This window comes from Aptenodytes patagonicus, chromosome 15 (assembly GCF_965638725.1).
Source record: "Aptenodytes patagonicus chromosome 15, bAptPat1.pri.cur, whole genome shotgun sequence".
Lineage (NCBI taxonomy): Eukaryota > Metazoa > Chordata > Aves > Sphenisciformes > Spheniscidae > Aptenodytes > Aptenodytes patagonicus.
The window spans coordinates 6,763,987-6,781,163 of record NC_134963.1 but is presented as its reverse complement, the minus strand read 5'-3'; the positions used below and the strand labels follow the sequence as shown (position 1 = coordinate 6,781,163).

The 17,177-nt window shown below is 44.5% G+C and overlaps 2 protein-coding genes across 17 annotated transcripts in view; one reads left to right on the top strand and one right to left on the bottom strand.

The window, feature by feature from the left end:
• Nucleotides 1–4,330, top strand: part of KDM2B (lysine demethylase 2B) — a 129,993-nt gene extending 125,663 nt beyond the window's left edge. For 10 of the 13 annotated variants that reach the window (XM_076353068.1, XM_076353067.1, XM_076353066.1 and 7 more), the window contains 5 exons: nucleotides 811–974; nucleotides 1,462–1,623; nucleotides 1,890–1,991; nucleotides 2,318–2,536; nucleotides 3,061–4,330. In XM_076353068.1, the coding sequence (XP_076209183.1) occupies nucleotides 811–974; nucleotides 1,462–1,623; nucleotides 1,890–1,991; nucleotides 2,318–2,536; nucleotides 3,061–3,242 (829 nt within the window). In that variant the 3' untranslated portion in view covers nucleotides 3,243–4,330. The remainder of the gene's footprint in view (nucleotides 1–810; nucleotides 975–1,461; nucleotides 1,624–1,889; nucleotides 1,992–2,317; nucleotides 2,537–3,060) is intronic. The other 3 variants (XM_076353072.1, XM_076353073.1, XM_076353071.1) reach the window with 1 other exon arrangement.
• A 1,250-nt stretch (nucleotides 4,331–5,580) lies between these two features.
• RNF34 (ring finger protein 34) lies at nucleotides 5,581–14,708 on the bottom strand. 4 transcript variants are annotated; one of them, XM_076353062.1, is made up of 7 exons: nucleotides 14,631–14,699; nucleotides 11,905–12,028; nucleotides 10,715–10,933; nucleotides 8,943–9,332; nucleotides 8,572–8,628; nucleotides 8,125–8,326; nucleotides 5,581–6,662 (listed from the first exon to the last, which is right to left on the bottom strand). In XM_076353062.1, exons 3-7 carry the CDS (start codon nucleotides 10,916–10,918, stop codon nucleotides 6,475–6,477), a joined length of 1,041 nt encoding a protein of 346 aa, XP_076209177.1. In that variant the 5' UTR covers nucleotides 10,919–10,933; nucleotides 11,905–12,028; nucleotides 14,631–14,699; the 3' UTR covers nucleotides 5,581–6,474. The 4 variants fall into 4 exon arrangements, with proteins under 4 accessions (XP_076209177.1, XP_076209175.1, XP_076209178.1 ...); XM_076353060.1 differs by lacking the exon at nucleotides 11,905–12,028 and having other exon boundaries at nucleotides 14,631–14,708; XM_076353063.1 differs by lacking the exons at nucleotides 11,905–12,028; nucleotides 14,631–14,699 and adding an exon at nucleotides 14,246–14,404.
• Between the last annotated feature and the right edge of the window lie 2,469 nt (nucleotides 14,709–17,177).

Here is a 17,177-nt window from a genome sequence, read left to right as displayed (position 1 = left end):
GAACTTGCAGTAAAGTCTCTTGTTGGCTGTCATCTCGGATTCAACTGTAATGCGCACACAGATGGGCGAATTGTAACAGAGCCTCCTTTCTAGCACAGTCTAGTAACAAAACTGGGGAAATGACAGAAAGGTTGAGAGGTTGATAATTCAGTGCAAGATGTGGTGTGTGGAGTGCCTCCTCCGTGGGCTTCTTGGTGTCACAGAAAGCTGGTAAATGCCTTTTCCACGTTAAGTGCAGTATTTTCTAGTGGAAAAATGAGAAAATGCAGAATCTTGCACACTCGTTAGGACTTCTTGCTTGTTGCCCGTAAAGAACCACAAAGAGAGCGGAAAAATGCATAAGCCACGTAGATAGGAATAACACAAAAGCACAGAACAGGAGAGGGGGGATCTGTTTTACAAAATTCACTGGTTTTAAGTAAGGAAAGCACAGGGGAAATCAGGACAGGAATGTTTAAAACCAGTCTTTATATTTGAAAGGTAAAGCAAGAAGGTGTGGCTTGTCTCGAGGCTAGAAAATGGATTTTAGTAAGTGCTGTGATGACTTAAAATGGGATCCGAAGTTGTTGACACTTGTAATTCTGTGGAAATAATTCCATGCTTTATTGCATGATATATTTGATGGAGAAGCTTCGAACCTATGTAACATTGTGTGGCGGTGTGCTTTTCTTAGCGTCGCTCAGCCTTATTTTTGCTATTTTCAGTTAAATGCTGTAGTTTTCCCTACTGTTTAATGACACCTTTTAAAGTCTTGCAGAAATCAAAACAAGTGCCAAATTAAGTGCTGTTGGCTTTTTTCTTTTTGGGTAGGTGCTGTGACAAAAGATTATGGACCAAAATAGATTTAAACCATTGTAAATCCATCACTCCACTTATGCTTAGTGGCATTATTAGGAGACAGCCTGTAACCCTTGATCTTAGCTGGACAAATATATCTAAAAAGCAGCTGAGTTGGCTTATCAACAGACTGCCAGGTAAGTGATGTTTTCTGACCACTTCACTGACTTTAGCAAACCAGTTTGTATCTAAACTGCGGTCTCTGAGGAACGTCTGCAGGGATCCGGGTATCCTAGGAGAGGAGTAGATAGGTAGGAATGAAGCATTGGTGGGTTAAAATGGGCCCAGAATTAGTTACGTTGTGACTACTTGGCATGCTAGGTAAACTAATTTGAGGCAGGTCTTCGTCAACAGGTAAGGTTGCTGTGGGAAGTGCCTGCGCTGACGCGGTTAGCGGAGGGGGTGATGGGGGTCTGCTCTCACCCACAGTAATGAAGTTCCAGATGGTGGGAGAGATGGAGAGCTGGGCAGGAGGAGGCTTACGGGGTCCCTGCTTGGCCCTGGAGTGCTGGGATTGTTCATCAGAGTGGCACCGGGCTTCACCCGACCTGTGCGTGGTAGCAGAGATCACCACGGATGTCTCTCTGGGTAGGCCACATGCTCCAACTTCTTCTGTATCTGCAGGTCTTCGAGACCTGCTGTTATCAGGGTGCTCATGGATAGCAGTGTCGGCACTTTGTAGTTCCAGTTGTCCTTTGCTCCGAACTCTGGATGTGCAGTGGGCAGAAGGCCTGAAAGACGCACAAATGAGAGACCTCTTGTCGCCACCCACAGATAACCGGCCAGGTAACAGGCGGGAGGAGCACGCGGGAGACCTGTCCCAGCCGTTCTGTGGCACGTTCTGCTGCTAGTCCCCCTTGGAGGAAACGGGCAGAAACCCCCGCAGCTAGCACCGGCGGGGTTCCGGGCTTTGCTGACGCGCGAGGTGTTCAAAGTAGTGACTTGCAACACCTCCTCGCTGGAAGCCACTGGGTAACGAGTGATGTTCTCTGGCTGCTGAATAGTCATCTGAGCCACTGTGCTAGTTTTCTGTCTGACTTTCTTCTCTTCAGGCTGCAACGGGTGTACTTTAGAGAGTATGGAAACACTTTCTTCCAGTTCAGGGAAGGAGCAGTTCTGTGGGTCATGCCACATTCGCCCGGATATCAGCTCAGGTGAAATTTTGAGCAAATCAGATCTGCTTTCTGGCATGCACTGCACAGCCTACTGCTTATTCCCGACTTGTAATTCCGCTGGGCCCCTGCAGTTACTTTCATCCCTTTTTGTTTTGAAACCAGGAGGTGGCTTTGTCCACGTGCCTGTTCTAAAAATAGACAAGTGTTCCTGCTGATGTCCCCTCCAAAGCTCCAGACAGGCAAAAGCGTCTGAAGTTGACGTAGGGCAGCAGTGTTGTGTGTCACAGTGCATTTCATATAGATCTGCAGATGTTTGCAACTCGGGGTGAGACTTTTGGGAGTGACCTGCTGCCTCCGCTTCCCAGGTCAGATCGACAACCGGAGTAAACTACGGAACATAGTTGAGCTGCGTTTGGCTGGCCTGGATATTACAGATGCTTCTTTGCGGCTGATCATAAGGCACATGCCTCTGCTCTCCAAACTCAATCTTAGTTACTGTAATCATGTGACAGATCAGTCTATTAACCTGCTGACCGCGGTTGGAACCACCACGCGGGATTCATTAACAGAAATTAATTTATCAGGTAAGTAACACAAGCGCAGGGGAGGGGGGAGGACGGGAATTGCCTGTTGGTGTTACTCGTGTGAAACGCTCACCAGTGGAAGTGGTTTTACCCAGCTCTTCCCCTACCCCCACTGTAACTCCTCCCCCCCAGGGCTCCATTTAAGCAGCTGGATGTGCTGCCGGTGTAAATAACCCCGCAGCTGCCCAGCCTTTCCCCGGGCCCTCCACCGGCTGAGGGGACTGCCGCCTCCCGCTTAGGAGCCACGTGTTGTACCTCACTCATCCTCCACAGGGGGTTTTCCAAGGCCGCTGCCCTGCGCATCTGGCGTGCTTTGCTTTATCTCATCAGTTACCCAACAGAGTCACGGGGACCAGAGAACGGCCGTGGGGCCGGCTGGGCGATTTCACTGTCGGCACAGCACGGGAGGAGCAAGAAGGACCTACCGCAGTCGGGATAAACCGTCCTCGTGCTGGAGAACAAACCGAGACACGCTGTTAAATTTCTCCCCCTCTGTGTTTTGTTTTGTTTTTTTCCCCCGGCAGACTGCAATAAGGTTACTGACCAGTGCCTGTCTTACTTCAAACGTTGCGGAAACATCTGCCAGATCGACTTGAGGTACTGCAAGCAAGTGACAAAAGAAGGCTGCGAGCAGTTCATAGCGGAAATGTCAGTAAGTGTTCAGTTTGGGCAAGTGGAAGAAAAACTTCTGCAAAAACTGAGTTAGTTAAAGGACACGTGTAAATACTGGGGCGGGGGGGGGGCAGGGACTAAGAACACGTAGGGATTTTATTTTCAACTGGGAACTTGGAATATTGGAAAATACCACGATTGGATTTTACAACTCTTGTCGAGGAGAGAACAACATGAAACTACCCATGTTAAGAATTTCAACGTGTGCCACTAATTCAGTCTACCTGGGATGTCCTGCACTGGCTCTTATGCAAATTCATAAGGCGACTGTTATCGATGGTAATTGTTCACACCCGGAAGACGACTGATCTCCAAGAAATACTGTTATTTAAAGTACCACAGCATGTGCTTGGTAGTGTAAATTTGATTTCTGCTTTTCATTTCTTAAAACAACAACAACAAAAAAAAGTTGGTGTCATTAAAGTGGACCACGCACTGCATTTCTGCCTTCTTAACACGTTTTGTTTTGTTACATCTTACATTATGCAGAACTATTTTTGTACAAAAATTGTTTAAAAATTATTTATGCAATGTTTGAATGCATTACCAGTGTTTTGGTTTTGATTGCCAATTTTTATCTTTACTTATGGTAGGCGAGAACTTAACCTATACTTCGTAGACAGTATCTATCTACAAACGTGCCCAGGTCAGGAAAAGTAGGTTAATACTTTCAACTTAAAGCATGTTTTAATGGAAGTTTATATCCTGCTTTGTATACTTCAGAAGTGACATAAGCATGTTGTGGAAATAAGGTGTAAATTATAGTTGAAGTAAAACACTTTGCCAAGTTTTATCTGTATAGAAATCACCTTTTTCTCAAAATTTTAAAAAATTCCAATTTCAGCTTTTGCACATAGGAGGGTTTCACTCTGTAGCATGAGCTCTTGTACTCAATATAAAATTAATTTATACAGTGAGTCCAGCCGTAGAATAAATGGTCAAACGTAGTCTCTCTTTCTTTGAAGTGTGAGTTGAGTTCTCATTTAAGGTTTATAACATGGTTATTTCCTGATTGTAAAATTCTGCATTCATAAGTGCCATTGTTGTACGGTGTTGTTTTCGTAGACCTTCCTGATGCAGTTTTACCTTTGTTGAATTTGTATAAACAATTGTACAAAAACAGGCGCTGGCTCTGCAGGTTTCTGTTCCGAGGCGGGCTTGTTTTGGCGGGAAGCTGTGTCTGGGCTTCAGGCGTGCGGAGCGACTGCAGTGAGCCCCTGGGGTTACAGCTGGGTCGGAGTGCGGAGCAGGTGATGGTCGCCAGCCGATGGTCGCCAGCCTTGGTGCAAGCCGGGTTAACAGCAGAAGCCCCTCTTCCCGTCATGCCACGACTCGTACTTTCACAGCACTTCACCTGTTCCTTGTCCCCTGCCTCTAAGTTGGCATGTTCCCATACGCTTTTGCTGAGGAGGGAATAAAATATACATACATGCATTCCTCGAGCTGGAACCTGCCCAGATTCGTCTAGAGGAACGCTTACGCATCTCAAGAAGAATGTTAAAGCTTGAGCCGAGTAACCAACAGCACTCCCACAGCTGGTTAAGAAAAGAGACAGAGGCTGAGGAAGCCCATCACAAATCTTTATTAAGCTTGTGTGGCTAATGATCAGCATGGAAATAACATGTCGGGTATGTTCTTCTTCATGAGCTTACCCGCTGAAAGGAGACTCCAGGAATTAAGTACCATTAAAAAGTTAGTTACTTCTAAAAAATAAAGCCATTGAGAGGTTTGCTCCCTTCTGAAAAATAACCAGCGATGTCTCTAAGCTGTGTATCTTATTTCGAGGAGGAGCTACTTTCTCTTTTTCAAGCCAGCTTAATTTTTTCACATAAACGACAAGAGCAGGCGTGGCAGAGGTAAGAGTTCTCAGGTACTGCAGCCGAGGCAAAACATGTCCCTGTCTCCATTAACTTTTGCTAGCACGTGGGAGATGAAAAGGAGAAACTGTAGCTTCATCGATCAACCCTGCTTAAAGGCTAACCAGCCAGGACAGACTAGGTCCTTCCTCACCTCTCCCTTTTTTGCAGCAAATTTAATCACACGCTGTCATGACCGGGCTTGGCCACAGGCAGCCTGTCCCCAGAACAGGAACCATTCTTGCTGCGACCTTCCCCAGTCTGTCACAGCTACCCTACGAGGACTGTTAAAATTCTTGCTCCAAGAGGACCCTCGCCCCTGCCACAAAGCCCAGCTGGGAACTGGGCCAAGGGCTGATGGCAACGCAGGTCATTCAGCAGCCAAGGGGACGCGTGGTTAATAGTGACTCGGCCTTGGTTAAAAGTCTGTGAACATGAGGTTTTAAGCAAATACCATGTTTCCTTTCCCTTCCCCTTAATACCCCCTACCCCCCCCCCCCCCCCCCCCCCGTTTAAGGTTAGTAACACCATACATTCCACGTTAGCAGCAAGTAGTTTCATGACCCTGATTAGTATTCACAGTAACATCAGGTTGTCGGCACATGGAATACAATCATCACATGTAAGATTAATAGTTACAATAGGCATGAGTGGATTAAGGACACAATAATATGGTTTACTATACCCCTTTTTAAAAAAATATTTTATTCCTAAACTAAAAAATACTTAGTAATCGGTATTTGGGCACCACGTGGCAGAGCCCTGCGAAACGACTGAGCCCTGCGAAGTGACGGAGCTTTTTGTACGTTTACAAAGAATGGCCAAGACAGTACGTGTGTAACAGCAGACATTCTGAACGAAGCAATCGGCATAAAATAGATTGCTTAAGGGCTTCCGTGCAGGTACAGTTAATGGCAGTGCTTTCTACAGTCGTATTTTATACTGTTAACACTGTTGCAGGGACAGTGCTGGAACAGTTACATTCTATAATTACGTAAAAGCTGAATATTCAACTGATATATTCCTTGCTTCTAATGCACTAGACAACGTAACACGCTAATATGGTCGAGCAAAAAGGTGTTTTCTGACCACTTGCTGAGCACTGAATGCGATAATTAGAGGTGATATTCTTCAGAAGAGAGCAAGAACTGCTGTAAACAGTTTGACTCGAACAGTTTGTGGGTTTATAAGGGAAGCCAGGCAGCGCTATTACTGTACGCACAGGCATGGTGTTGCGCTGCCCAACCATAGGATTCAGTACGCTGTAGAAAAATGTTTCACAAACTTCTAGATCCTGGTGTTCAAAACATGTTTATCAAGAACTAAAAAGCTGACATAGGCCCGAGGTTCGGCACTCCTGCCCACAGAAATCCTGGAAGGGTGACTGTAAAATCCATTTTTAGTCTTGGTTTAAGATTTGAACACGTGCACGGCCCGTACAACGTACTGTCGGCAGATGGGGCACTCGCTCATCCTCTTGCCACACTTGGTGCAAGTGACCATGTGGCCGCACTCCAGCAGGACGCAGTCGATCACAGCGTCCATGCAGATCCGACACAGGTTATCATCGTTGTCGTTCAGCTGCATCTTCTCGCCCTCTGAAAACCAACAGAGAGGGAGGTCATGCATTCGGGCCCTGGAAAAGCAGTTAAGTCCTAGCTCAGGCAACCACTAAGATACACAGACGGATAATTTAGCATGAAGAAGTGCTGCTCCCTGTTGACAACAGTTTTTCTAACCCACACATACAAATTTATAGTCCTTCAAAAAAAAAAAACAACCCACCCCAAAGAAACAAGAACTAGAAAATCTCTAAGTGAACATCCAATATTTGGCTTCATTCTTTAAACTCGGAAACCATTTTCAATTCAGAACATAATGACTGTGAAATAACATGTTGGATTAAAATTCAGAGCACCTTGGTTTTCCATCTCTGAGCTTACTTCATTTGGCAGAACACTTTCCTCAAGATTAAACACAATAATAATAAAGCAGACTAAGAAGTGGAAGCCTTAAGTAGGCCGTAAAAATGGCAGAACCAAACAAAACCTGTCAAGCTTCATTGCAAATAGACAACATCCCCTATCAATAACCGAATGTTCCATCAGACCACGTTGAAAAAAGAAAATAATCGTAAGTTTAAAGCTTGATTTCAGACAGGTTTTTCAATTCTAGTTTACGACCAAACTGAGGGTCTCACTTAAGCTGTGTTTTGACATTCACTAACTGTCCCCCCTTCACAATCCTCCTCCACCCCAATTAGCTGATTATTTAGCAACTGATGATCACAGTCCCTGCAGTGTATGTGCTGGCATAATCTGGCTGTGAAGTGGCCCAGGGCTAATAAGTTTTCCGGTCACCACAGTCCCCTGTTCTTTCCAGCCCGACTGCTGGATGCAGGAATGAAGAGGCAGGCAGGCATTTTCCAAGCTGGTAAAGACATCAAAAAGTTGCTCCTCAGATTATAGTTTGTGAACAGGGATCGGTCTGTGGGTACGCTGCAACCACGCCAGTGAAAGACTCCAACTGTTGAGTGTAACAGAGGGCAGAAGAATACTAGTCACTGAGCTGCAGCCACAGAACCACCTTACCATGAAAACATGGACCGAGACCAAACCACTTCAACTTGGACTTCTGCCACCGTAGCTTTTAATTCTCTACCACAGTAAGAGACCTGAATTGCTTTGGTCCGTTGACAGCTACTGAGAAGCTCTCTCGCTAATACCTTGTGAAACCTAATAAAGGACACGGAGCTGCCAAGTTTCCTGTTCTCCGAGGAAGTTGTTCTCAGTTGTGCAATTTTACCTTCACCATGAAAGCTGAGCTCTCTGAGCTTGGGAAAGAAGTCTCAAAAAACCAGCACAATCCTGGAAAGCTTCATTTACTCACTAGAACCATGTTCAACTACTCTAGATGCAGCTTGAGTTGTTAAAACACACCTTCCAGTTGTTCCAGCTGAGCAGACCAAACTAGATACCAAGTCCTTCAGTTGGCAGAACCAGCTACTGGAAACCAGAAAATAAGTAGTCTTAAGAAAGTGAGAATTAAATGTAAACCTACGTGTCTTGTGGTTCTCCTCACTCTCTCTGTATAGTCTGCTCACTTTTTCCACAAGTTCCCATTTTTCACAGCATCCTGAGTAGTTGACAAAATTACACGCAAGTATTTCCTTCAGCTGTCGAACACTCAACCCTTCAATGTCTTCCAGACTTGAAATATCGGACAAAGATGCCCTCGCTCGCTTTCTGGACAATCCAGGGGTCTGAAACACATCAATTGTATGTTTTTAACTGTCCCGGTAAGTTCAGAGCACCAGATCTGCTACTACATTAAGCTGCAGCAGCTTGGCTAGTTTTATTCTTTTTAAAACAAGTATTTGCAGATACACATTGCTGGACACAGCTAACTCTGAAAGAAATCGAGTGTGATAGTAAATGTTCACAGAGATCTAAACACTTCATGGTGTCACATGCCAAAAAGTCATTCTTTGGATAGGTGGTATCTCACCTGCTCTTCCGCACTTTCTTCTTCTTCATTATTTACAGAGGATGTTTCAGTTTGTCCCTGTGTACAAAATGAAAGTAATCAGCATAAAAACACATTATCCCTTATAAAATATTTTCCTTTGTACCAAACTGATCACAGATGACAATGACACATTGACGTTTCAATTGCTACCAATCATTATCAAATTAAGTCACCTCTATCATCTAAACTAGTCATCTTAGCTAGTAATCTTCTGTTTTCAGGCAAGAGATAACGAAAGGCATTTTTCCTGCCACCCTGAACTGCACGAATTGCCATTTTATTTTAAAGCAATGCATACCTATTAAAAAAAAAGCTATGCTCTATCATAAAGCACATGTTAATTATTGTACCCGTAAAGGTGTTCCATTTCCTGTGCTTCCCCTTCTGTTTGCAAATTCTCCTTGAGACGACACTGATACAGACATAGAAAACGGATGAGTAAAAAACCCCGAAGTCTGTGACCGTGACGAATGCAAGCTACTAGCGTCCATATCCTCCTCCGAACCTAATCCATGATGGCACAGCACAAGATCCACCAAGTCTTCTTTCTCTCTGCAAGTATCCGTTGGTATGTTTCTGAGAATCAGATACTGACGCAGATCCTTTACTTTCAATCTCATTAACTGAGGTCGCTGAAAGGCTGTTTCTTGCAGCAAGTGACAAGTGGAACATCTTCTGAGATTCTCTTGCAAGACTGAACAAACTGAGCAAAAATCCTTCTTGCAGTCACAACACACGTGCTAAGCAGAAAGAGAAAATAACCATTCAGCTCTGTGTCGTAGAAAACAGAGACCCTGCTCTTTCCTTCTCCAGGCTACGTGATTTACTATTAGTGTCTTAATCATCAATTTTAACATACATCGTTTTTAGGATTGAAGTCTAGAGAACTGCCCTGTCAAATGGTTTTGCAGGTGTTCCAAGGCAGGCCGTTGCTTTTGTAGCACTACTGTCGGCTGACTTGAGGTTTTAATGAACAAAACATTATGAATAAACAAATGAGTAAAGTACTCAAGTTGTAGTTCACACAATAAATGAAATTGAAAGCCAGTGAATTTTATGGTATGTTAAAATACTGTTGAATATACTAAGTGTCACTGCTCTTTTCACATGTGTGAAAACAGTATAATCCCCAAACTTTAAAGAACATACTTCTTCCTCAATTGATTCAAAGAATTCAAAGCAGGCCTTAAATGTGGTGAATCACATGGTAGGTAAATACTCCCAAATGCCCAGATGTCATTTCTGACGAGAGCTTTGTTCAAAAGACCTGCTACCATATACAAAAGCTAGAATAGGCAAGACTTTCAGCAGCGATTTTAAATGGTCATCTCACCCGCCATGAACAAATCCAAACTCTTCAAGTTTTTCAGGATTTTAGTAAATTAATATTGGCTTCAGAAAACGTCCCTACACAGCGCTTAATGCAACGAAGTGTTTGCCATGCAAACAACGGGACACATAGGAAGGGGGAAACTGAACACACAAACTGAAGAAAGAGGCTTCATCTTTATCTAAACGAACTGCAGAGAATTAGGTCACTGAGTGGACAAAATAATGATGCTGGACGCTCATGATACCTAGAAATAATATTAACAATCTCAGTTTTATTTATCTGCATTAACCCACCAACCTGCCTCCAACTGAGGCAAGAGGCTGTTGGAGTGCAATAGCATTTAACAGAACTCAACCTGGTTAGAAAACAAACAGAATTACACGAGTATTTCACAGAAAGAAGCTGTGATACTGAATTGCGAGTTTTTAGCTTTTCTATCGCCCAGTTTTTTCATTCCAGTGCCCAACCACTATGTTTGGTATCATCTTCAAAACCAGATGTGTTTTAACGTTTAAGATTCTGAAGCTAAAACACGTATCTTACAAATTGGAATCCACTAATTTTTAGGTCAGACCAGATCCAGTGTGTCACCGATTAATGAATATCAGACCTCTTAACTTCTAATCCTGTCTGACACTAATTTCCTGTGACCTCAGAATAAGGCACTTACTCCCTTCCTGGCTGTCTGCCTCAGGGTTCCTTATCTAAGGAAAAATACACATCCATCTCCCAGTACGCCTACAGATTAGTTCATATGAGTAAAAATACTGTGTAATAAGAAATACTCACTTTTTTCCTAAAAACTGAAAAGGAAAGTCCACAGGCTTTGCAAACTATGTTAGTGCCCGCCGCAGCTGGAGATGGATATGCTGAGAAGTCTGTATTTGGTGTGAATCTGAATGGGCCAGCACCGCTCCCAAAGCCAGCCTGCTGGCCACGGACAGCTCCGGTACCCATGACTTCATTCAGCAATCCACAGCAGGAAGCCCACATGGACGTAGCTCCCGCCTGAAAACATTCACAAAGCAAGAAAGAAAATTAATATCTGAAAACCCACATGAGATGTGACTTGCTCCTGAAGAGCTACTTCGCTCCATCTGTCATCATCCCAAAAGCATGTGGTGTGAATTCCCAGAGCACCAGGAATTCAGCACACTAACGTCTATAACAGCCCAATAATCTCCACTTCCCAGCTGCAAACCAAAGTAGGTAAGATTTGCTTCTGAGAGGCTAATGCCGGCACAAGGAGCTCGCTTTCATAACTCCTTTTCTAGCAGAGTTCCACACAAAAAGGGTAAGGAATTTGAGGAGGTAACGCAATAGCAGAGCAAAGAAGGAAGAGACTAACAGCCAGTTGTAGGTGAGGGGCAAAACCTGAAATGATGACAGGCAGCAACACAACAATTTATCACAATTAGTGCAGAGCTGTCCCCTGCAGGACCTCCAGAACTAATCCAGCTCTTATATGACTCACAATAAAACTCTCTCTAAAAAACATTTCTGGGTCTTCAAACTTCAAAGTAATAAACCAATCTTCATTAGAAACTAGTTATGGTCTAGTTTCTTTGAGAGGGAAATGTTTTTCAAGACCTCTCTGAACCTGCTCTTTTGTTGTCTTACAAAATGTCTAACAAAAATTAAAATAACTCTAAATGAACTTATTCTGTATTGATTGGATTTCAGTTTTGAGTCATACAATTTAATCTTAAAACACTACAAAAAATTCTAAATACATAAATAAATTGCTATTTTTTATCCTTCAAAGCCTTTAGCACTAGATTCTCTATCGAAAGTGCATATTCGACTTAAAGTTGGAATTTGGACTCAAAGTTGTTCAGGTCACATGTTTAATCACTGTCATGTGGCTCACCAAAACCTACTAAAAAAAAAAAAAAAAAAGGCAAACAGAATCCCAGCAGGTTCTTTCTGAAAGGAAGCCGAGTGGTACAATTTCCTTCAAACATAATCTTTTTTCTTACTTTTTTTTCTTAACTGTGCTGGTTAGAGCTGTTCTGTTTTTCATTCCAGGGCAGCATCTTTTTTTTCCAAAGCATGAAGACATAAAATAATTGCTTTTGAGACTTGTAGTTCTTGCTGTAAAACCTAAACCAACCAGAACATGCACTTCAGCTCAGTAATGATGGTGCTTTAATTCCTGCAGTAACTAGACTAATTTCTACATTAAATAGCACATTTCCCCTAAACTGAACACAGTCCTGTTACATTTGTGGAAACTTAACACAGTAACTGGGGATATGCCAGAACGTCTCCTTTCAAACCACTGAGCACAGAAGGGAAGAAAAGCATCATCACTCTGGGTCAGAGAGAAGCTGTGAGAGACAATGCCATAGGACCAAACACATTCTGCACCACCACCTTCATGCAAGTGCCTTAAGTATGGAACATCAAAAGCACCTCTGCAACCCACACAAACCTGGTACTTCACTTTTACTGTTGTAAGCAGACATTAAAAGTGTTGCAATACAGCAAAATGTCGAACACAGTTGGTCATTTTGCTTCTAAGCTGTACAACACGTAACACTGTGTGCAGTAATAACACCAAATATACACGCAACAAATTAAATTCACTACTCTAATTTTACAGGTATTACAGGAGCAAAATTCATCCCAGGCATAACAAGAAACCTCCATGCTGTGGGCACCCCATGTGTAGGAGAAAATCTTCCTAAGCTTCAAGGGGGATGAACTCCAGTGGCTCTTCCCTGACCTCCAGCTAAGACGCAGGTAGCCCCAGCACATGGCTGCGCTCACAGATACATCACACGCTTGGAGCCTGTCTGATGTGTAATCAGACTTTCATGACAATCATTAAACTATCACCAAACTAAGACTTGGTTTCTACTTTTCAATAATAAAGAGTGGAGACAGATCAATATTAATTTCTCCTATGCAAAACAAGTTATGCACAATTATCCTAGTTTATTAGGCAAGAGTAATTAACTTTTCAGAAATACATTCTGAAAACCAATGACTTAATCCAAGAGAGTTCCAAGTTTTAAAACTTGGGACTTCTGAAAAATATTTTTTCTCGCCTTAAGGGTACGTTGTCAGTTGCAGAAACATTACTCTAATTCTTTAGAGTATTCGCGTATTCTTAAAAACTGATGAGCTGGCTTCATATTTGAAAGATTTAAAAACAGCCACATACAAATAACAGAAAAATAAAACAATGAACCAAAAAGGTCTGTCAGAATTCGACTTGCTTCATTATATGACTATGGTCTTTTCAGGGGGTCACGGCAGCAGCAGGACACACAGCTACCACAACCCTTGCCTGCTAGTTTAACACCTGCTTCTTAGACTTATTTTACTCAAGAGCCTGTAACAACTGCTCAGACATCACTGTCAACACTAAATAAATACATACTTAGGAAGTTTTTGTTACCCATTTTTGATACATGAATGTTGTTAGTATCAAACAGAAAATCTCTTTACTGCCAAGCATTCAGTCATTTTAAGGTGAAAGGTAAGGCAACATGGGCATCATTAATTTTCTCCTTAGCCTAAGTCAGCCTTTCTGGATTCTTTCTATGCACTAGTGTCATCAACCAATAATTGAATTACAGTATCTACACTCTTCATATTACTCTGTAAAAGAAATTAGACCATGCTGAAAAGCACCAACACAAGACACAAATGAGACACACTAAACCAAGAACTCCCTCCCTTGAGAATTAGTTAAAATTTTGCCAATTTCTGCACCAAAAGCCTTTCCAACTACATCAGTCACCACTTCCATACTCTCTTCTCACAAGCTGCCATCATCTATCTTCTCTCTCCGTACCTCATGCGCATCCTATAGGGGCAAAATACTGCGTTTGAACTTCTCTGCTCTTGTTTTTGGCTTTAAGGGCGTTTAGTAACCTGATGAGAATATCACCTCAGAAAGACACCCACCCCGAGAAGCTGGGAGGCTGTATGCTGCTCCTTACACATCTGTGCGAGCAGGATGTGCTATCAAAGCCAGCAGACCAAAAGCAGAGCAGCAGAAAGGATTTTATTCTTTTTTTAGCTGAAATTTCCTCTTTACACCCACCCTGAGCTCAAGCAAAGCTTTTTCAGGGATCGAGCACCCCGCGGAACCCGCGGAACTGAGAGGTCCCCGGTCACCACAACCCTCTGCCCTGACCTGAAAGCACAACGGCAATCCCGGACGCGGAGAGGCGTCTTTGGGGAGCGAAACCCGCGGCCGGCCGGAGCGGGCCCTCCCCGCCAGCCCCTGCCGTGCCCCCCGCACACCGGCCCGGCGGGGGCTGGCTTCCAACCGCCGCCCCCCTCACAGGACCAACCCCCACGCACCGCCCCGAGCCCGGCTCCGTCCCGCTCGGAGCTCTGCTAGTCCTTCAGCCGCCGCCGGCGGGGATCGACCGCGGACGGTGTGGGGAAACAGAGGCGGGGGCTCGCCTCAGGCGGCGGCACCAGGCCTTGCCTGGCTGCTGAGTCAGCGGAGGGCGCCGGGACTCGCCGGTAAAGCGGCCCCCGGCCCGGGCATCCCTCCGTAACGGGACAGGCCCGGGGAGCGACAGCGGCCGCGGCCGGGCCGAGCGGCTGAGGCGAGGAGGGAGGGGCGGCACGGCCCGTCCCACCAGGGTCCCGGCCCCGTCACGCGCCGGTTCGCCCCCCTCCTCCCTCCCCGCAGCGAGGGGAAAGACACTCTCCCGGCCGGAGGAACCCCTCCCTTCACCTTCATGGCCGCTTCACCACCGCCACTCGCGCTCCAGCGCCGTCCGCCGCCGCCTCAGCCGGGCGCCGTCCACCACGGCGACCCCCGGCGCCGACACCCCCCCCGCCAGCGGGCCCCCGCCCTGCGCGGCGCTCCGGCGGGCCGCCTCACGGAGGGCGGGCCTTCCCGTCACGCCGCACGGCATTGGTTGTCCCGCCGCCGACAGCGAGCGGGCGGAACCAATGGGAGGAGAGGAAGCGCCGGTGTGTTTGCGGAGGCGGGCGCGGGGGGGGGGCCGCGAAAATACCCCTCAAACGAGGAAAGAAGAGGCCACTGACAGCTGTAAGTGCGTAAATAATGATGTCACTGAAATAAGAGAGAACTTTTACCTCATGGTTTTGGGTCGTTTTGTTTTTTTCCCCGTGTACTTAAGCAGGTGTACACCGGCGGCAGGCGCTGCCTGTCCCCCAAGGTAATGAAGGTGGCGGTAACCCGCCTAGCGCGCTGCTCGTCAACGCGCGGAGCGGTGGGGTCTGGCGCGGAGCCGGGGGCGAACCGGACAGTCACCAAAACCCAGGTGTTTCGGCACCTCTGCGTACAAGCAGGGGTTTGTCACGAATAGGATTAAAAGCCTCGGTGCGGTAGGCAAAAGGCCAAAGTGCTGGTTATTCTACCAAGCCCTTTGGTGACCGTCTTTAAATAATAGAAAAGAAGGTTTATTATTTACAAATCCAGTTCCAGCTAGCTTCTAGATGCCACTATTATTTTCTCTATGCTATGAATGGGATATATATAAAAATAATAACCATAGGTTGTAAGAACTGAAAGCTTTTAGCCGGAAGATTACATTAAAGAAACCCCGACAATACAAACCCAGCGAAGCCTTCAGGAAAGCTTTACACAGGAGCACACAGGGCCAAGAACAATGGAGGCCTTTGCCAAAAAGAGGAACAGACAGAAGTGGCTGAAAATAAATTTTGACGACGAATCCAATTTACCCGTACAAAAGGTTGCATGCAATCTTTACTAATTTCTGCAGGAAGGATCTATTTTTGGAGCAAGTCAGATAGAAGAACTGAGTCAAAAAAAAAATGGGTATGTAATTGCCACAAGAATGGCACAGTCTTGGCAGCTTTAGCATCAAGAGCGGCTACTTCGTGCAGTCCAACTTCTGGATTTTCACTGACATCATATCTTAATTCAAAATCAGGTCATCTCTTTTTGGAAATGCTTACGCTCCTCGACCAGCTTTTGATATGCTATGAACTTTTACATATGATTTCATAAAAAATGTCACATTAGTTGGGGGTTTTTTGTTTTTTTTTCAACAATAGCTTGCAATTTTAGACAAAGCAACTGAAAAGACAGTAGAAAAGCTTTGTGAATACAATGTTGGAACAAGCAATGGCACGTTTTCCACATTTCTCATACAAGAGATTGCTTTAAGATGCCTTAAGAAATAACAGTAGAGTTTGGTTTTTAAAACTTGTGTCACCTAAACTGTTGATTCAGAGAGTCATCCCTGAAGTACCAAATCATACACAGATTTTTTTTTTTAATAATCTCACATTAAAACATAAGAGCTCCTCATGCAGTCGCTGTAAGCAGGGTAAAAGCTCTGTCCCACAGATAAGCCAAACCGAGCAAAACCCAAATTTTTTCCTTTAGCTCTGTTAAGGACTTGCCAACAAGAAATCCTCCCAAACGCAGATGTTTTAGAGAGTAACGTGGGCCTGACAGAGCTGAGATCTGGTGACTGTGCTGGCAGCTGCAGTTGCCACTCCCACCTTAATTTGAGCGGATCGCGATGAATCATATTTGTAACGTGATTTGAGATCACTTTTAATGCGTTAGCATGTCTAAATTGTAACCACATAGATTATTTTTAAATGAGGATCTTTAACTCCATCGGCTACTCTGTGGCTGAAAAGTAGCATTTGCAAGAGGTTCCATTAATAAAAGACTTGCCCTCACTGAGCCTTCTGGATTGTGCCAAAGAAGCATTAAAAGATTTAAATCTATTAATGCTAGATGTCCCGTTTGCTTCTGCCATGAAATAACAAGTGATGATGACTCGCTGCGGCTCGGTAATCCCCCAAGGTTTTACACATCACGAGAGAGCGAGGTAGAGAAGTGATTCTTACCAGGAATATTCACTTGTTTTTAAAGTAACATTTGCAAAGTTTTATAGTAAAGTTAAAAAAAAAAAAAGTTAATCGCTGGGCTTTATTTGGGAATTTCAGATTGGATATTACTTCCTACGGGAAGAATCGTTAGTAGTATTCACTTTTTATACCAGACACACAGTACTTCGGAATTAACTTTTGATAAAGTTTTCAGATTACTGAGACTTGGTTCGACAGATTCAGCGTTGCACTAAATATCCCCAAACCCAGACGGTAGCTATTTCATCCTTCATAAGCTCAGGCACGTTACTCGGCGGGGTCAGCCCGTTTTAGGTAAGATAAAAGATGACTTTTTCAATTGTGTCACCTAATCTTGAAGTTAATACGAACAAAATCATCTCTTGCTGCTTATTTGAAGGGCTGGTTTTTAGGCGTGCGAGTT

Coding starts and splice junctions, on each gene's coding strand:
- RNF34 (XM_076353060.1), bottom strand. Junction 9,333..10,714: donor TTTCAGTTTTTAGGAAAAAA/GTGAGTATTTCT, acceptor CTTTCTGCTTAG/CACGTGTGTTGTGACTGCAA. Junction 8,327..8,571: donor AAGAAAGTGCGGAAGAGCAG/GTGAGATACCAC, acceptor GATGTGTTTCAG/ACCCCTGGATTGTCCAGAAA.